At 52.5% G+C, this 18450-nt stretch overlaps 5 protein-coding genes across 5 annotated transcripts; 3 read left to right on the top strand and 2 right to left on the bottom strand.

Annotated features, from left to right (window-relative positions):
- Nucleotides 1–2158: 2158 nt before the first annotated feature.
- Nucleotides 2159–3137, bottom strand: J4E88_006050 (uncharacterized protein; the record flags this gene model as incomplete). Its single annotated transcript, XM_049399681.1, has 2 exons — nt 2159–2581; nt 2634–3137. 2 exons carry the CDS (start codon nt 3135–3137, stop codon nt 2159–2161), a joined length of 927 nt encoding a protein of 308 aa, XP_049254694.1.
- Nucleotides 3138–4743: 1606 nt separating this feature from the next.
- LYS2 (putative NRPS-like protein biosynthetic cluster) lies at nt 4744–8375 on the bottom strand (the record flags this gene model as incomplete). Its single annotated transcript, XM_049399680.1, has 3 exons — nt 4744–6677; nt 6724–7994; nt 8041–8375. 3 exons carry the CDS (start codon nt 8373–8375, stop codon nt 4744–4746), a joined length of 3540 nt encoding a protein of 1179 aa, XP_049254693.1.
- Nucleotides 8376–9014: 639 nt separating this feature from the next.
- J4E88_006048 (uncharacterized protein) lies at nt 9015–10946 on the top strand (the record flags this gene model as incomplete). The annotated part of the gene is made up of 1 exon (XM_049399679.1): nt 9015–10946. The coding sequence occupies one exon, from the start codon at nt 9015–9017 to the stop codon at nt 10944–10946; it is 1932 nt and encodes a 643-aa protein (XP_049254692.1).
- Nucleotides 10947–14641: 3695 nt separating this feature from the next.
- Nucleotides 14642–15804, top strand: J4E88_006047 (uncharacterized protein; the record flags this gene model as incomplete). Its single annotated transcript, XM_049399678.1, has 6 exons — nt 14642–14644; nt 14695–14777; nt 14823–15069; nt 15125–15187; nt 15235–15558; nt 15607–15804. The coding sequence occupies 6 exons, from the start codon at nt 14642–14644 to the stop codon at nt 15802–15804; spliced, it is 918 nt and encodes a 305-aa protein (XP_049254691.1).
- Nucleotides 15805–15924: 120 nt separating this feature from the next.
- Nucleotides 15925–18174, top strand: J4E88_006046 (uncharacterized protein; the record flags this gene model as incomplete). Its single annotated transcript, XM_049399677.1, has 2 exons — nt 15925–16123; nt 16253–18174. 2 exons carry the CDS (start codon nt 15925–15927, stop codon nt 18172–18174), a joined length of 2121 nt encoding a protein of 706 aa, XP_049254690.1.
- Nucleotides 18175–18450: the final 276 nt, after the last annotated feature.

Genomic DNA, 18450 nt, shown 5'->3' with positions numbered 1-18450 from the left:
AGGAGCAAAACAACGAAGCAAAGCAGCATTCGTCAGCACCACACGATCAGTTGTATACGAATGCGTCCTTTCGTACTGCTAATCAGCCATTCGAGTCGCAATGCGACGACAGAGACCTTACACATACCGTCTCACGACCCGCACACAAGTTCCACACCAAAGCCAAAGCTTTCGTATGAACGCGGACGGAACGCCGCTTTCTCCGCCTCTTATCTTTCTTGTATCATACATACCTTTTTCTGTACACATACGTTTATTCTCATGTCTAATGCCCTAATGTCTTTGTCAAGAGTTTCTAGATCGTAGCAGAGTACGTCACGAGCACGATAAATACGAACACGAATATACAATTGCGCATCAAAACCACAGCGCAAGCTCAAATCAATGAATACAAATACTTTCTCAAACCTGTATACACGATCATCATACCATTCCTATATATCCAGCGCTTCTTCACACCGCGCGCCGCACCCTCACATAACACAGCGACGATCACACCCATCGCATAAACAGCGCAAGCCGTGATATCCGCATGCCCAGACACACGTCAGATGGGCACCCCGGTTTCACATTGGCAACGGACGCAAACGCAGCTCGCAGAAGGAAAGGGAAAAGGACCGAGAAAGATAGCTTCATCTCCTCGGCCCTTTTCCCGCGCGGAACTTTCCCTCGAGCATGTTGCTCGTCACCTAACTGCAAGCAATCGGTCTCATGTCGCCAGACTGCAGTATGGGGACATGTACAATGATCGCAACTCTACCCGAGTGAGCTGACGATCTACCAACTGCGACACTCATCACCCAGCTTGTCCGTTCCCTAAGAATCGGGAATCGTCGGGGAATGAGCAGGACATACGCGCCACACCCATAGAACTCTATCCTAGCCACCTAAGACTACTATCAAGCCGACATACCCGTCTTGTATCCGGCCACTTCTTTCCTTTGCCTTTGCCTTACTGCACATACACATCTACTCAGCGTCGTAAAGCGAACGCGCCAGCGACGCGCAACCACATGAAACCACATCTGTCCGTGGGTCACTCACTCGGCGAAACCCCACCGTAATATGTCTTGGCTTTCTTACGTATGGATGCGCGTGGATACGAGATTATTCCGCTCATCACGAGAGGATTATCACGAACGACTGCTTGGGGTTCTTGGTGCATTGCGTGTTGGTGTTGGCCTGGGCGGTTGTGATGGGGATACCTGGTTTGTGTGTAGGGTTGGTTGGGGGTATGAGTTACTAAACACGAGGAACGCGCGGGTTTACTCGCTGATGGGAAAGATGATGTAGACAAAGAGTAGGCTTATATTAAGAAATTCATAGCTCATCACCCCTCACAAGACCGTCAATGTCACTCCCCAAACACGTGCTCTGTTTACACCCTCCAACATTCCACCACCGCCCTTGCTTTTCCCACCCCTTCCTTCTTCCCCAACCCCAAGCCCGAGCGGAGCCCCATAGCGCAAACAGCGTATCCAGCGTATCCGCGGCGGAACCTGGGCGGTATTGGCACAAGTCTTGGACGGCAAGTCTGCCGCAAGAAGAAGTCTACGTTGCGGTGAGCAGATAACGTGTCGAAACACATGTAGCGGAATGGGCGGAGCGGCGGTAAGCATTGGGCTGTTAACATGCTCAATTCCCATGTGTGGCTTGCAATTAGATTGGATCGGGCGGTCGGGGCAACTGGATTTCCGCTCTCTGGGTGCCATGCGTCTTGGACGCGTGTGGCGTTGCTCGAAGCATTGGAGGGGCCGAGGGGCTGAGTACGGGTGAGTTTGCGCCTGGACTCCTTGGTAAGGCGTGGGTAGTGGCTTGGAAGCGCGGGTAACCTGCTTGGAAATGCAACGGTGTAAAGTGTTTCGTACGAGGTACACTGTCAATTGCGAGTAACATGTGCGAGAGACGTTATGGGTGTTGTAGAGATGTTGTGGTATTCGAGGAAAATGGGGTATATCATGTCGAGCTCCGTTTGCTCTCCTACTCTTACACAGAGAGGCCCAATAACGCCGTGCTGTCATCCCAGATCAGCATTCCTTCATGTCCGATGCCCCTAAAACAAAAGTACGCCATGGTATATGCCGCTTAAACATCGCTCGTCCCATCACTGAGCGAACGGTAAAAACAAAAACTCGTCGTCGTAGCAATAACCTTCTCTTCAAACATGCGTCTCTCGCAGTCCCCTTGAGAGCCATCGTTCCCACCAGTTCCGTACGCCCACGATGCTCTCTTTGCCATCGTTGTGTCCGTCGTGACCTCCAGGGTCTCCTAATATCAACGAGAAAAACCAGAATCCTGCAGCGGTCCATGCGGCGATTGCGACACCGAATGCGACAATTGGTGAAAACAGGTGAATGACGACGAGCATAGGCGCACTGTAACCAGTCGTTGAGTCGTGGGAATAGACGAGGTGTAGCTGCAGGTTCAGCGCTGGTGCGAGGAAGGCTGTGATTTGTTCCGAAAATGACGGGCGTTTGGTGCAGAATCGCAATGGTGCTAGTGCGAGCGAGATCAGGAGGGCGAAGATCGTCCAGAGAGCGATGGCGCCTGAGAGGAAAGCACAGGGGCCGCAAAGCCAAAACTGCATATTGTTAGCCACGCTCCACAGGGCTTCGAGAAAGTAGAACACATACCAGTAATTGCCATGCCTTCTCCTCTGGGCCTTTCTCATGGTAGGCACCTTTGTCGTAGACGATCGCATCGCCGTCTGGTCCAGCCGCAGACACACGGTTTGGAGATCGGCGGCCTTGCGACGAACCGTAGCCATGCTTCTCGGGATCAAGATGCGCTTGTTGTGGATATTGTATGCTTCCTCGTTCTATCTCTGATCTGCTGGAGTATCGGATCTCTGCTGTTGAGTTGCGTTGTTGGCCGATCGAGGAGATGCTGCTGCAGGGGCTTGGCGCAGAGGATGCCTTTGGCGAGAACGGGTGCGAGATGACGGAATCATGGCCACGGCCAAAACTCGACTTGCTGTGACGGTCTATGCGGATGGTCTGTTGTCGCTGGTATGGCTCCTTCTCGTTGTAGGCGTAGTTGTACTCGTCGGGCGATGCGTTGGTTGATAGCTGGTGCAGCGGTTGGCTCTGCTGGGGGGGAGTGGCCGAACATGACACCGGCGGACGCTGGGATTCCATTGCCGGCAATTGGTAGTCGACGTCACTGGTTGACGGGCATCAGACGACGCTTTGAGACATGCGAAGTCGATGAGGTGCCGGGCATGTTATAGAAGAGGCGGAGACTTCCCTCAGGAGAGGCAAGACTCTTGTTACATACAATTACGCTCTCAAGACCTTGGGAGAAGGTCTTGGGCTTGGCTTTCATCCCCAAGGCTCGGCATTGGGGCTGGGCAGAGCATCTCAAGACGGGGACGGCCAATCACGGCTCGCGTGGGCGGTCCCAGCGCAACTCTCTTCCAGACGCCGCTCAGACCAAAGACGGAATTCGCGGCAGCGACCTGGCCTCATGTCGTTGGAGCCCCCAGCTCTCATCTTTATCATCTTCGCCCTTTGTCTTGGCTCGCGCCGACGATGCTGAGCAACGCTGAGCAAACGGACCGTCGCACGCTGGTGCACCTCGTCGTCGTGTGCAATGCCCTGTGAGAACGCGCCAAGCCGGAAACAAGCGCTACCATGGTCCGCCTAGGCTGTTCGCTGGATGCGTGAAGCTGTGCCTAGGAAATATTGAACCCACGGATCGTGGACTGTTGTACCGTAGGCATGACACCCCACAAGAATCCAATGCGGTTCTCCAATCCGCCTAGATAACGGAGGGGACCACAGAGGCGCGGCTGGTTACGGCCCCGCGGTGCAACGTCGCGAGCACTCCTTGTGTCGCATCGCCAATCCAAGTCGGAACGGCGGAGCGCATTTGATAGCGCTTGTTGGCGGAAATAGCTGCAAGTTGCTTTGCGAAGTCTGAATCCGGGCTCCAAGCGTGGCTGAAACGAAGTTGGCCTTGCTGATCTCGATCTTGGCATTGGCACATGAGAAGCTCAGATACTCTGTTGAAGGCGCCAGTTGTCCTGGCGTCCGCTGGCTATGCTGGCTTGGTCTCTATCAGGTGCTTTGTTTTGACCTGAATAAGCCCGTCGCTTTCTCGGCATGCTGTTCGTACCCTGATCGAACGGACAGCAGTGACCGGCTCAAACCTACCATTCCTTTGGTAATGCCTCATGCCATACAGCACGAAGCGCTGCCAGTGACGTCCACCTCAGTGTTGTTGCATTCACCGCGTGCTCCTTGGCATCGGATTCATTAGTGATCTGGCGATAAGCGTTCTGCTGCAGCCACAGCCGGTGGTAATACACAGCATGGCGGAGTTGATTTCCGCCCCGCGGGCAACCTTAGCGAACCGGGTATAATAGTGGAAAGAAATGTAAGCTGCAAGGCAAACGTCGGTTAGCAGCTGGCGCTGCGAGGAATGATGCTCTATGGCGCTGGGCGGGGTGTTGTAACGTTGATGGGGCTGTGATGTCACTCGACGTAAATGGAAGTCGCGATGGAAGGAGCGCCTAAGCACCTGCATACTCCAGCGTCAACAAACTGTGTGTTAGTCTTGATGAGGACGTCGCGATGAACCACGAGCATCCGGCACTTCCGACATGTGTACATGCTGATCATCGAGTGCGGCATTGGTTGGTCTGAACAAATTGTGCTTTTATTCGATCTCCTTCTAAATGGAAAATCAGATCCCTTGCTAAACATGACCTCAATGTGCACTACAGGGTCTGACAAGGCTGATCTAGACACCCCTTCGACCGCCAACCAGCTTCATACCTTCCCGCATGGCATCCGTCAGTCGGCTCATGACCAGCTCTTTGATGCCCTTCTTCTCCGGCTTCGGCATGAAGCCCAGCTCGATCAAATAACTGACGTACACGCCTACAGTGTCCTCCGTCACCGCACCGCCCTTGCTCCAATCCTCGCCTGTCCATGCTTGATCTTTCTTCAATGCTTCCGCCGCATTCTTGTCGTCGAGTTCAGGTGCCTTGGTGTCAGCAGGCAGGTCTCCAGTGACGAAATGGTACAGTGGTAGGAGAGCATTCTCCTCTTTCGTACCAGAGCGGTCAGACACGTAGGCTTCCATGTTTTGCTTCCACTCTGGGTAGGTAACAAGAGGAACATTGTATCCAAAGTTTTCAAGGGCTCCCAAGAACTCGTTGAAGGTGATACGGGGGTGTGATGTGATTTGCGCGACCCCTAGGGGCGCGATGGGCGGGTTGAACGAGGATGCCACAACAACGCGAGCGACATGAGTCACAGGAACCATGTTGATGGTATTCGTGATGTCGGGTCGTGATTTGAGTTGGATGCAACCCTTGAGTATACGCACGAGGAAGTCGTCGGTGTTGGTAGTGCCGTACTCTGGGTCTCCCAAGACATAGCCGGGACGAATGACGCAGCCACTCAAACCTTTTTGACCAGCCTGTCGTGTGAGATACTCGGCTGCCCATTTAGACTGACCGTAACCAGTGCCCAACCCTTTGCGAGCACCTTCCAGGTCGTCTTCTTCAGGAACGCCTGTCCCGCCACTGGCCAGACTCTTCTCGGACAGCTTGACAAAGTAGTCCGTGTCAAGCACTGATGTTGAGCTGACAAGACCGAAGTTCTTGGGCTTGCCCGCAGCACACATCGAGAGAGCGGTCATGGTGGAGATGACGTTGGGTCCGCGAAGACGTGAGTATGGCAATACCCAGTGTACCAATGCGCCATTGTGGATGACAACATCGACAGAGTCTACAAGCTTGTTCCAAGTATTCGGTTCAAGGCCAAAGTTCTCCTTTTCTAGATCGCCCACAAGAGGTTCCAGGCGTGATTCCCAGCTATCTTCCCAGATGCCATATGCAGAGCAGGTTTGCCTGACACGGCCGAGTGCGCCATCAATGTCTTTTGCACGGACAAGCACTGTAACCTTTCCGGGCCTCGACAGGACGTCTCGTAGGATGTAAGCACCCAAGAAGCCTGTCGCGCCAGTAAGGAAAGTATGTACTTCTTCCTTGGGATCCAGCGGCTCTCTAGTCTTGAACTCGGTCAGTTGATTAGCGAGTTCTCTGGCATCGGCAGAGTAGGCCTCGTCTTCTGGATCCTCATCGATGGCTTCTGCGGTGTCCAGACGCAGACCAATAGGATCCATAGCCTGGTCAATATTTGCCGAGAAGCCGCGCAACGTTGGGTACTGAAAGATTGTGGTCATTGGTACATCAATGTCTCTCCATTCTTGCCGGATCTTAAAGAGCAGTTGCTGAGCGATGATACTGTGGCCTCCGAGGTCGAAGAAGGAATCACTTCCGCTGATTCCGTCGGCTGTCACACCGCGGTCGCCTAGAAGCTCAGCCCAGATACCGGCCATGGTCTTCTCAGTTGGCGTCAAGGCTGCACCCAACTGTGAAGGTCGCCTTGCACCTGCCGCTGCTAGATGCGCTGGTTCTGGGAAGGGCAGTGCCGGTCGATCAATCTTGCCGTTCGGGTTGAGCGGGAATCGAATGAGTGGGACGATGATTGACGGAACGGCATATGCAGGGAGCTTCTTCTTCAGATGCTCTCGCACATCGTCTCTCAGATACTTGAAGCGCTTCAATAAAGTGACCATGCTGGTGTCATCGACGGAATCACTGTCTTTCGCACCGCGCTCCTCGAGCCAGTCGTACCAACGCTTCATCTCAGGAACGATGTAGCCTACGATGTTAGCAAACATTTGAGTTGGGATGAAGCTCTAACTTACTGACTAGTGTTGGCTCCTCATAGGCATCACGCTTCAACAGTGTGACGTTCTCACGCACCAAAGGATGGGCAGAGAGATGTGAGTCGATCTCACCAAGCTCGATACGAAAGCCGCGAATCTTGACTTGCGAGTCGACTCGTCCTGTGCAGTGTACGTTACCATCCTCAGAGTAATGGCCGAGATCTCCAGAGCGGTAGAGTCTGTCGCGTGGACCTTTGTAGAACTCTCGCCATGGCTCAGCGGCACCTTGGCTTTCCACCTTTTTATTGTCTTCATCTACCCACTTCTGTTGGTCCACAAACCAGTTGTCAACGAATTTGGTGGCAGTCAAGTCAGGCAGACCAAGGTATTCCTCGGCCAGACCACCGGCTCGCACGTATATCTCACCACTCTCACCAGGCTTGCAAACCTTTGTCCTATCTTCGCGGTTGACTACCAAAAGCTGAACGTTGTTCATGCCACGACCAGCCGGGATGACTTCACCGATTGTATCAAGGAATTCGGGCGCTTCGGAGCAGCTCGGTAGCTCGTAGTAACTGACAGCTCTTTGTGTCTCTGTGGTTCCGTACATGTTGACGATGCGTACATTGGGTGCCAAGTTCTGCAACCTCCTGCAGTCACGCTTGATTAGTAGGTCGCCTACGAAGAAGGAATGATGTAGGCTTGGAAAGATGGCGGAAGCGCCTCCCACGAGAATCTGGCCCATGGCAGGTGTGAGATGTGTGACTGTCGCGCCATACTTGCGCATCCACTCGGCGAGCTTCTCATGCTGTATATTCTCTTTGCTGGGTACTAGTAGTTGTGCACCGAGGAAAAGTGGTGTGAAGATGTCTCGCTGGATAGGGTCGTGGGCGATGCCAGAGAGCATGGTGAATTTGTCGTTTTCAGACAGTCCAAAAGTTTCGGCCATCCATGGGAAGTAATGGGTCAGCGAAAAGTGCCGGCCCTTGACACCCTTGGGCTTTCCCTCTGATCCTGATGTGAAGGAAAGTGTGGGTGTTGAGTCTGGGCCGACCAGCACTCCTGGCAGCTCGGCCTTGAGCTTCTGTTGTTCCGCCAACACGTCCTTTCCGTCCTTGGAGCCTCCCACGAGGGTTCCATCGTCCTTGAGCTCGAGCGCGGGGACTTCTGTCCGCAGTTGTAGATTGTCCTTGACGTAGTCCCTCACTTGCTCTGAGATGGGACCGGCTTCGCGGGTGGCCTTGTCGATGACTACGAGTGCGCGTGGCTGGGAGACTTCGAGGTAGATGCATTGGCGGTCTGGGGGGTATCTAGTGATGTCAGTAGGTCACTCTCTATTGGGCAATCTAGACTCACAGCGGGTCTAGTACTGAGAAGGTCGCTCCTGCCGCCAGAACAGCCATGATGGCGACCACTAGGTCCACGCCACGATGGGCAAAGATCATGACCACCTCCCCTCTCTGCACGCCATTTTGCACCAGATGATGGGCTAGTACCGAGGTAGCCTCGAATATGTGCTTGTATGTGAACTTGCGCTCGGGTGTTTTGCTGGTAGCCGTCTCTACCACGCATGGCCGCTCAGGATGCTTGCGAGCATTTCCTGCGAAGATCTCGTGGATGGGTCCCTTGAAATCAGACCAGTGAAGGTCCGCGGTCGGATCCGGGATGCTTCCTTTGGTAAGTGAAGCCATTGTCGCGCGTACCTGTTCCTGCATGTTCAAGGAAATATATGGCGGGGTCGCGTTGTAAGTGTGCGCATGCGCGTAGATAGTTCGCGGATGTCCAATTGGAATGTGAGCGAACAGAAGAAGGTACGAAATTTAGGCCTGGAGTGATGATTCTTCTCACGGCCTCTGAAATTGAAGAATGGAAGGAGAATGCAGAGTCATAGACACCAAGAGTAACAGAAGAGGTATGACGCATCCCGTCAAAATGCTCGACTCAGGCGACATCGGCCAGGGCGACCCCCACCACCGAAGGCTCGAAACGCGTGGGATGTCTGGGTCTGGGGCGCATCATCAGCCCTGCGCTAGCCTTGCACCTCGCCCTCGCCAAACTGGAAACGTTCCCTTAGCACGACGCGTCACCCGGCGTGTCAACTGGTGCAGTATCTGCGACTTCTGCGTCTTTTTGTGCCTTTTTGTCGCTCGTTACGTTTGCTTCGAAGCTTGCTTGCATCGCCTAGCGGAGCTGAGTTCGCGCCGCCTTGCCTTCAATCAGCAACATCAGGCCCACCACGGATACCGGCTCCAGTAGTCTGAAAGCGCCCATGTCGCCCGTGTTGCCATAGTCTGCCTTGTATTCACCTCACTTCCACATCCGATTGTGCCATGCCGACTCAGCATACCTTCATGGGCCGGCCCATTGCGCTGCAGATGCCCCCGAGGAGGTTCCAGGTCATCATCATCCTTCTGCTCTTCGTCATAGTAAACTTTACCTTTTACGGAACTCCAACACGCGACAGCATTCCGACCTATGACGAAGTCGCCGATGCGGTCAAGCACCCGCAAGCTCACCTGCCTGACTTGGGCGAGCTGCCAGCTGTACCCAAACCCTTCGGTCCCTCAGCACACAAGCCACCGGTTCAGGCAAACAGTACCACGGCCAGTGCTTACGGCGCTATAGAGTGGCTCAGTGATTTCAAATGGCGCAACCCTTTCTCCTCCCGCGTAACTCTCGACGAGAACACCGCCCTCCTACCACCGCTACGCGAACGACCGCCGATTTACACATACTACGACGTACCGAAGAAGCAGGACAAGGAAGTGTCTGCGGCAGAACAACGGCTGATACTGGCATGGCGACGGGCATGGTGGGCGCAGGGCTTCAAGCCGGTCGTACTGTCGCGGGCTGAGGCTATGCACCACCCACAATACCAGCTGTTCCAGCGCATGAAGCTAGATCCGAAGATCGAGTTTGAGGTCATGCGCTGGCTGGCATGGGGGCACATGGGTGGCGGCGTTCTTGTCAATTGGCTTGCACTGCCCATGGCCGAGTACGAGAACCCAATGCTCAGCTTTCTACGACGAAACGAATACGCCAAGCTGTCGAGGGTCCAGACCTTGGATAACGCCATCTTCTTTGGAGATCGCATGATGGTCGATGACGCGATCAAGAAGGTCATGGGCAATGAGTTGCTCAAGAATGTTACCGCGAGCAAGGATAAGCTGTTGAAACTGGCCAAAAAAGAGGGTGGTCCGATTGTCAACCTCCTGGACACGAAGGACATGAACTCAGACAGCAAGGCCGACGGCATCGCATCCTACAACATGGCTACGATCTCCAGCAAGTACAAGACGGTTGCCGACAAGTTTACCAACACGACACAAGCCGAGGCCCTCGACTTGCTCGCGAACCTCGTCAACTCGCATCTCCACCTGACCTGGCAAGAGCAGCACCCGGAAGGTGTGGTAATCGTCAAGCCTGCGCCGGAGCACACGACCGCTCTTTTACGCGAAACAACGGACATTGCTCGTAACCTTACTCAATGTCCGACCACCCCAATGCCCAAGTCGTGCCCCCCGAACCGACCAAAGTGCAAACCATGCGATGCCAACAAGGGAATGAAGCTTCAGCAGTTCCCCGAATTCGTAAACACGACCAAGTTCTTCACGATCGGAACCGTTCCCCATCCATACACGCTTACCTCGTTACACTACACGCGTGACATGATAGACAAGAACTTCCTCCGCAACAGCGCAGCACGCGACCTGTGGATTAAGAAGCTGACAGACAAATCTATTCCAGACGATCACACTGAAGAATACCGCGTACTCAAGTTCAAGGAACTCGTAGCAGCAGCTCCGGCTCATACACTTTGGCTCACAGCCGAGCGCATCACCCAAGACGACCTAGACTGGATCTTCGGCTTCGGTCTACCCCAGAACGCGTCTGCGAATGGCGAGCCCAGCTCACCCAGCAAGGAGTCCGAACTCATCGTCTTCCCCCGTCCAGACCCTCCCAAGCCCATCGAGGGTATCGACATACCGGACGAAAAGTGGATCGAGAAAGAGGAAGAGCGCTTGAAGAAGGCACGCGAGGCCATCAAGAGCAAGGACAGGAACATGAAGCTGGTAGTCGAAGCCGTGGAGCAGTGGAACCTGGCAGACACGGAAGCCTGGAGGTTTTCGCGTGCCTACTCAGCGAGAAGACGCCAAGAGCGGAAGAAGTGGGAAGAGGAAGAGGCAAAGTTCTCGGGTAGTGAAAAGAAGGCTGGCGTTAGACCTGGCGAGGGCGGTGGAAGATGGACCGATCGGAGTTGATTCAGTTAGCGATTTGGGTTGTTCCATAGAAGTATCTATTGGCGTTCTTGGGGTATGTTCAATACTAGCGTGTACAGCTTAGAGCTAGTGTCTGGTTAGAAAGTGAGATTGGCTGGACCATGTCTGTTACGACAGCAGAGCCAGGATGAGTCGACATCGACAGCGGCTGTGCCCAGGTGGGATGTTGCAAAAAGAGGTGGATGTTCGCTTGCAGGATCAAAAAAAGATGGGCAAAAAGAAGATCGAAAACATACAACAGCGGGGATTCGCTAGTGGTCACCCACCTAACTACTAATCCGCCGGTACACTGCTTGTATATGGCTGAGCGGACGGGAAGCCTAATTCTCAGTGTCCTATGGTCGTATGTGAAGAAACAGGAAAGTTTACCTATGATGTTCTCCCAGTATCAGTCTGACGTCTCGGATGCGATCACAGCCCACAGGCCATTGGTCTCTCCTCGTTGGAGCTAGTGTACAGTGGAGCTACCTCTTTAAGTAATCTGTTCCACTGCTCCATGAGAACTGACATCGGTATTTGCAAAACGCGACGATCCTAAGGCCCAACGAAGAAAAGGTCCCGGCTGACAATTGCTGCATTTTCTGATATCTACGAGAACAACACTTAAGAAAAACAAGATAGGTGCAAACAGATATGGTACATGTAGCAACGGAAGCCTTTATCTGCTTCCAGAAGCCTACAAAAGTAGGACACACAAGATGGCGAACATAGGAAATAGCGTGAAAATTGATGCCGACAGCCCTGTCATTGCTGAAGAACCTGCTGACGAAGTTGAAGTTGGCATAGCTGGATTGGTCGGATCAAACCCGATACTTCCGGTGTAAGCCATGCTGGTGCTCGGTAGCGAGGCGACTGGCGGCGCAGAGGAGGCTACGAGTGACGCTTCATCGTAGTCGTAGTAGGCAGAGTATGTGACAGTTGGCACATCTACTTCTTGGGTAGATGTTACAGGGGTGTCCAACCACCATCCCGTGCAGCTGACTTCGACGGGGTATTCCGGGTGGACGTAACACCGCTTAACAGCACGGCCGTCCTGGATGAAGCTGTCATGTGTTGGCAGGGGATACGATCCTGTATATAAACCGTCCTCGTCGTTGTAGACTGGTAGCCCATCGGGAGTAATGGCGAAGTCGCAATCGCTACACGCCTAAGGTCGATGTCAGCAGATTTTCAGACCTACTCGCTACAGAAACGCGCGTGGCTGAGAACGACTTACTGGAGTCCATTCGACTTCATCTCGTTTCTCTAGAGGCATTGAGCGTGCGATCTCCTCCGGAACTGCCCTTGGTAAATTCCTCTTGCACATGAGGCCAGATCTCAGGTCTTCATAATTGGCCACATAAAAGTAAGGCACCAGTATCTGCAAGTGCTGTGGTAACACCCCCGACTGGCATAGACAATTGTGGTAATTCGGGTCATCCCGCGGACAAGCCCGAAGCTGTCCAAGTATGGGACTGTCCCTTCTTTGCTTCTTGGTCAAGTTCTTCCAAGTCTCAACTATGAGGGTGCGCGGAGAAGTACAGTATCCGTTGGCCGCGGACTCATAGTGATAAGCCCTCGAGTCGCGATTGTCGGGGTACGTGTCGTCCTGGCGGCAAATAGGGTCCTTGATGGCACCATTCTCATCAGCCTCGACACAGTCGAGTACTTCGCTGAGCGAGTTGATCTCCCGGAGGCACTCATATTCCTCGTCCCAGTTGTCGGCTTGGCAATCTTTTGAATCCTGCCAGAGACATTGTGATTGCGAGTCGTGGTTCCCGGCAAGAGTCCATACCGAGAATAGGAGAACCAAAATGAAGGTGCGTAAGGAGTGCATGGGGACCAATATGACGGTTGTTGATCGTTGTTTCGTTTTTGGTTGTATGAATGAAGTGAGTATGCTCCGCAGATGAAGCCAGCGGCATTGACCATTCTCTTATACACAACTTCCTCGTAAGAGATCACGCGATCTTGCGGCAGTCTTCATATCTGGGTCGATGCGGCTCTTTGGGGGCTGACCAGTCCTGGCTGCATGCAGCGCGTCGTGTCATTCGCTTGGATGACATGCCGTGCCACCACCTAAAACAATTGAAAGCGCCACATCGCTTGAGACCTCGAACAACCTTGAGAGAGTTGGCTGGATCTGGATGTAGCGCTAGCCTTGGTGGAGATTGACCTGCGTCCGGTGAGCCTGCCTTCAGTGCTGACACTCATTTTCGAGCTGACTTTGCCTGCTGCACGGTTTCCAATATGACAGGCTACCCCGATATTTGAAATTCGTTCACCAAAGAACGCCCCTGCCGACTGCAGTACCCATGGATGATGACGGGATAAGAAAGATGTTATTGGCGCCTAAGGTCTACACTTATTCCACTGAAGCCGACGGCGGAGCCGATGGGGCGTTCTATTTGTAGTCGCATGAATACCGGGGGGCTCAGTACATCGGTATACCGCGGGCGACCCGTCTCTTTTCAGCTCTGCGTCGCAATGTGTACACCCACTCGTCCACGAACATCCAGAGCCAAAGAGCAGCAAATCCGACTGTGATAATGCTGGTCCCTGCAAGGCTAATGATGGCGAACCATCGACAAAAATACCAGAACTTCTCCCATTGGATCTGATCATCGACCAATTGCTCGACTGTCAGCTCAACCTGCATGGAGTTCAGAAGGGTGGTAACCAACGCAAAGACGAAGAGAATCGGTCCAAATAGTCGTCCAAAGATATCGCCATACTGTCCGTGTATCTGCTCGTAATTGAACTTATGCAGAAGCATGGGGGCGTAAAGGTTTAGCCTTGTCAGCCTCAGCTCTCCGTAGGCGTATCGTTGGGTGGTAGCGCTGTCCTCGACGTTTTGCAACGCTCTTGCAAAGTGGCAGAATCGATCCCACTTTGCATCTTCAGGTACTAGATGCTTTTCCAAAGCTATCCGGAAATCGGACTCGTGTCGTATCAGGTAGCGATAGGTCCTCAAGAAGCCTGTTGCGGCTTCGCGCACATTGTCCATGTGATTCTCTTCTCGGTCTTGAGACGTATCTAGGAACCTTTCCCAAAACTCGTGTGAACACAAGTAGCGGGGTAGAGGCTTTACGAAGATACGGTTGTTCATCCAAACCAGGTGCAGTCGCGGGTCTTCAGTGATGATTATCTCACGATCTTTGACCAGTTGTCGGTGGAGAGGATTGATGCTGCTGCTACAAGAGGTCGCCATGATCCATAGGTGTGGGGCCATTCTTTCGAGTTCCTGGCAGTAGAACTCATTTTTGAGGGTCTCTTCAACTCCTCTGGTATTTTGGAGGGAAACACAAGGGTGTCCCGGAAGGTGCACATGCTTCGCCGGATCCGCGGAGTCGGCTGTATAAAGATCATCGACTAATTGGTGGGCTTTGGAAAAAGGAGCCATTTTTACAAGGTATGAAAGGATCTGGAGTGGCTTCTGAAGAAGGCAAAAGGGTTGTTGCTATATCGAGCTAAATGTTGGGCGGGCTCCAGGGGGGCAGCTGCCTGCCTGCAGCCACACGCACCCCGCCCCCAATAGCCAATATTGGGACCATGCAACATCTCCCGAACTGACCGGTCTACATGTGCGACGAGCTTCAGCCTGATCCTCTTCCCATTCCTTTGCCACCATCAGGTAAACTTCTCCTTCCTCACTATACTGAACCTTTCTCTCCGAGAAAGAGGAGTGAATTATCATCATGGTGTGTAGAGTCAGAATGACGAATGCGATTGTCGAACACGGCTGACGTAGCGAAAGGTCCGCGACATAACAAACAAAGACGTTGGAATCAAGGTTCTGAAAGAGCCTTTGGAGGTGACTCAAGATACCATTGAGTACGTGAGCCCGATCTTACTGTCTGCAATACTAATGCAAATTAGTATAGTAGCGATTCATGGCATCGGCGCTCACCCAGACGATACTTGGACGAAACGTGTCGAGACTGAAGATGGCAAGGCGGCATACATCAGCTGGCTTACTGAAGGGCGGATGCTACCTGCGGTGGCTACAAATGCGCGAATCATGCGTTATGGCTACAAATCCAACTGGTTTGGCAAGAAGCCTATGCAGGCCAAGGTCAGGGATGTAGCGACACGCCTGCTTAATTCTCTGACCATGTATCGAGAGGTACTGATGAAGCTTTCGTCGAAGGGGGCGGCATTTGCTAAATCATCCGAAACAGGAGTTCAATTATCGCCCGCTGATCTTTATTACCCATTGCTTTGGCGGCCTCATTGCGCTCAAGGTAAGAAGCATCGCAAAATGCATTTTGACCCCACTGACACGATCCAGGCATCAGTGCTGGCACGGAATGACGAAGAAGATTGGAGACCTATCTTCAAGTCCACGATCGGCCTTCTTACTCTCGGAACACCTTTCAGAGGTGCCGACGGAATGCAATACCGGGAAATTGTGGAGGCGGCGTTGAGAGAGTACACCGAAGACGAAGTTCGAGCTGAGACTATTGACGTCTTGCAGCGCGAGAACGAAACACTCAACGACCTTGTCACCGAGTTTTGTAAAATACACAAGAGAGAGGGCCATGCTCAGATAGCCTGCTTCTACGAGACGGGTTACACGGACGTGGGCAAAGTAGTAGGGGGCGAGCAACGGATTGTAAGTGCAGACCAAGTCAAGGGTGTGACAATACTGACACACTTGCAGAGACTTCTAGTCACCGAAAGCTCAGGTCGTCTCGACTTTGCTGACAATGGCTCGATCGCGAGGGACCATTTTGAGATGAACAAGTTTGAGGAGCCGGGCGAAGAAGACTTCATGCTAGTCATGAAAGCGCTGAAGAAGATGATTAGAGGTGCGAATTCACGAATGCTGAGTCTTTCCGCATCTGGAAACGCTGAGTAATTGTCTGGGGACATTTCTGAGGTTTTCTAGGGTCTACCGAATATGGTGAATTGTTCAAAAGTGAGCAATGCAGTATTTCACTTCAACCTGCTTACTAAGTGATTGTCAGGATGCAAGACCATGCTTTATCAACCAGAAACCAAAGAATTCGATACGAATATCAAGACCTTCGACACCTCGATGTGGCTTTTCTGTCACGAAAAATTCCTCGCCTGGAACGACGGGCACGCGAGCGGCAAACCAGAATGCAGACTTTTGACCTTGAAAGGCAATCCAGGTACCGGCAAGACTGTTCTCATCAAGGAAGCAGCGACGCAATGTAGCAAAGAAGGAAACATAGTTCTTCGACATCATTTCACGCTACAGGAGCCGGGCAAATCTTTCCCCCATGACCGTTTACATGCATTTTACTGTTCAGTTTTGTTTCAGCTACTGGAATTAACTTCAGTACAGCCCAGGAGCTTCTTGCAGAGTTGGGCGGAAGAGATCAAATTCCAACTGGAACCTTCCCCTTCGTACTGGAGTAAAGTCAGGCTAAAAGCCGCTATCCATGAGATCCTGTTCTCGAATACGACATCAATCTACCGCATCTTTGTCGATGCATTGGAAGCCTGTGATAGCACCTTAGAGGAGTATTTCGCTACCCAATCCCTTGATTTCCTCGAATTCATCGGGGAAACACTACGTGGATCTGCCCAGGCTGGAGTGGATGTTAGAATCTGCCTCTCTAGGAGACACTATCCTTACCATGGGGAAGAGGAACCCGAAACCCTCAATATCATAGTCGAAGATAACATCCAGCACATAGTGGAGGAGTTCATCAGGACAAAACTACAAGACATCAAAGACAGAGGTGCCAGAGAGCTTGTGTTCCGTCGTTTGGCGAGACATCGTATTCGTGAGTTTTGTTGGCCTCAAAGAGTAATCAACCAAGTCAGGGCAGCACACCTATCCACTCATAATGGCATCATGAAGATTGTCGAAAGGGAGTTTCTAGAGCTCGAACGCGGTGTCGGGTCCCCCGGTTACGGACACGAGAGCATCGGGCTCGAAAAAGATACCTTGAATGACCTTGAGACAATTCAACTTCTGCAGCTGGCTACTGCAGCTCGCCTGCCAATGGCCACCGAGGAGGTCAGATATGCGCTGGCGTTCTCGGGCCCACGTGGTCCAAAAGACATCAGAAAGTGGGAGAACTCGAATGATGCGTGGAGACCAGGCGAAGCTTTCGAGGGATACATTCGACAGAAATCTCACGGCCTCTTGGAGGTTCACTCTACTATGGGAAGCAAGAGAACGATACGATTCACTCATCCAGCGGTAGAGGGACTGGTGCAAAATTCGAGCATCTCGGCCTCAATTCAGCCATCAGAGTGGAAACAACAGAGCCACTTTACTCTACTGAAGCTCTGCTTTGGAGCTCTAGAACAGTGTGTAGACCTTTTTCTCAAAGAAAAGGTTACATTCCCGTTCCTAGAATACGCGTTCGAGCACTGGGTGTATCATGCAAGAATGACCGGGAAGCTGATCCACTTAATAAAAAGACTTCCACGCTTTCTTGACACTTGCATCATCAAGAAAGCGGAAACGATCATCGAGCGTCACTTGGAATTTCTCCTGGAATATCATGAGACAGGACTAGTACAGCGAGAAGAGCTTGCACTCACTACATTGATAACCTCCAACGATAGCATACTAGTCCTGTTAGCATCGCATGGGTGTACTGATGCAGTCGAACATCATCTGTCTCGTTGTAACCCTTGCAAATCTGCGTCGCAGCAGCTCGGCGAAGGCCAATACCGGAAAGCGATCGACAACGCCATCATCGTAGGCTTCCCTGAGACCGCAAAGTGGTTGCTGGAACACTACAGTGGGCGCGAAGTTGATGTCCATCGGATGGAGCAGACCTTGCTGTTTAGAGCATGCTACAGAGGCTATGTGGACGTGGTGGATGTCCTATTGGAGAAGGGTGCCAATCCCACAGTACCATCTCTAGTTCCTTACGACTTCCCCCTACACGTTGCTATCGAATTTGCGCACGAGGAGTTAATCCTCAAGCTCATCGATAACGCTGAAGAAGAGATTATTCGGGTTAAGTGCCAGCCCTTTGGCAAGACTGCACTCCACGTCGCTATACAGAGTCGGAACCCACGCAAGCTGGAAGTCTTGCGATGTTTGCTTGACAAGATTGCAGACAGATTCCCTGACATCGCGGAGGAGTTGGTGAACATTCCCGACAAGGCCGGAAATACCTCTCTACAACTAGTTCGGGATGAATGCGCCAGAGACGCTTCTGATGCGGATGACTTGAGGGAAGAGATTGTCATTTTCTTGGGTGGAAGAGACGACTGGTGCGAAGATGAGACGTAGCGAGTCACTTTGCCTACACCCGGCACCAGTTCTGATGTACTACCAGAGAACGATGTAGGCTGCCGTTCGTGGAAGATCAAGGGAATGCAGTGTTGATTTCTGGACCGTGCGGGGGTGCAGGTGGCGTGGCCTCGCCCTGCGCCTATCTGCCATCTTCAACCCGCAAGCCAATCCGACTTTCGATTGGAGTGCACGGGGATTCAGATGTAGACTAGTAGTTTCGCAATGTTAGGTACATTCAGCAAGGTCTCAGTTCTACAACACTGCGCCCAAAAC

Source organism: Alternaria novae-zelandiae, assembly GCF_023758075.1.
Source record: "Alternaria novae-zelandiae strain BMP 2774 chromosome Unknown scaffold_11, whole genome shotgun sequence".
NCBI classification, from domain to species: Eukaryota; Fungi; Ascomycota; class Dothideomycetes; order Pleosporales; family Pleosporaceae; genus Alternaria; species Alternaria novae-zelandiae.
The sequence above is the reverse complement of the archived record's forward strand: the minus strand, read 5'-3'. Positions and strand labels throughout refer to the sequence as shown.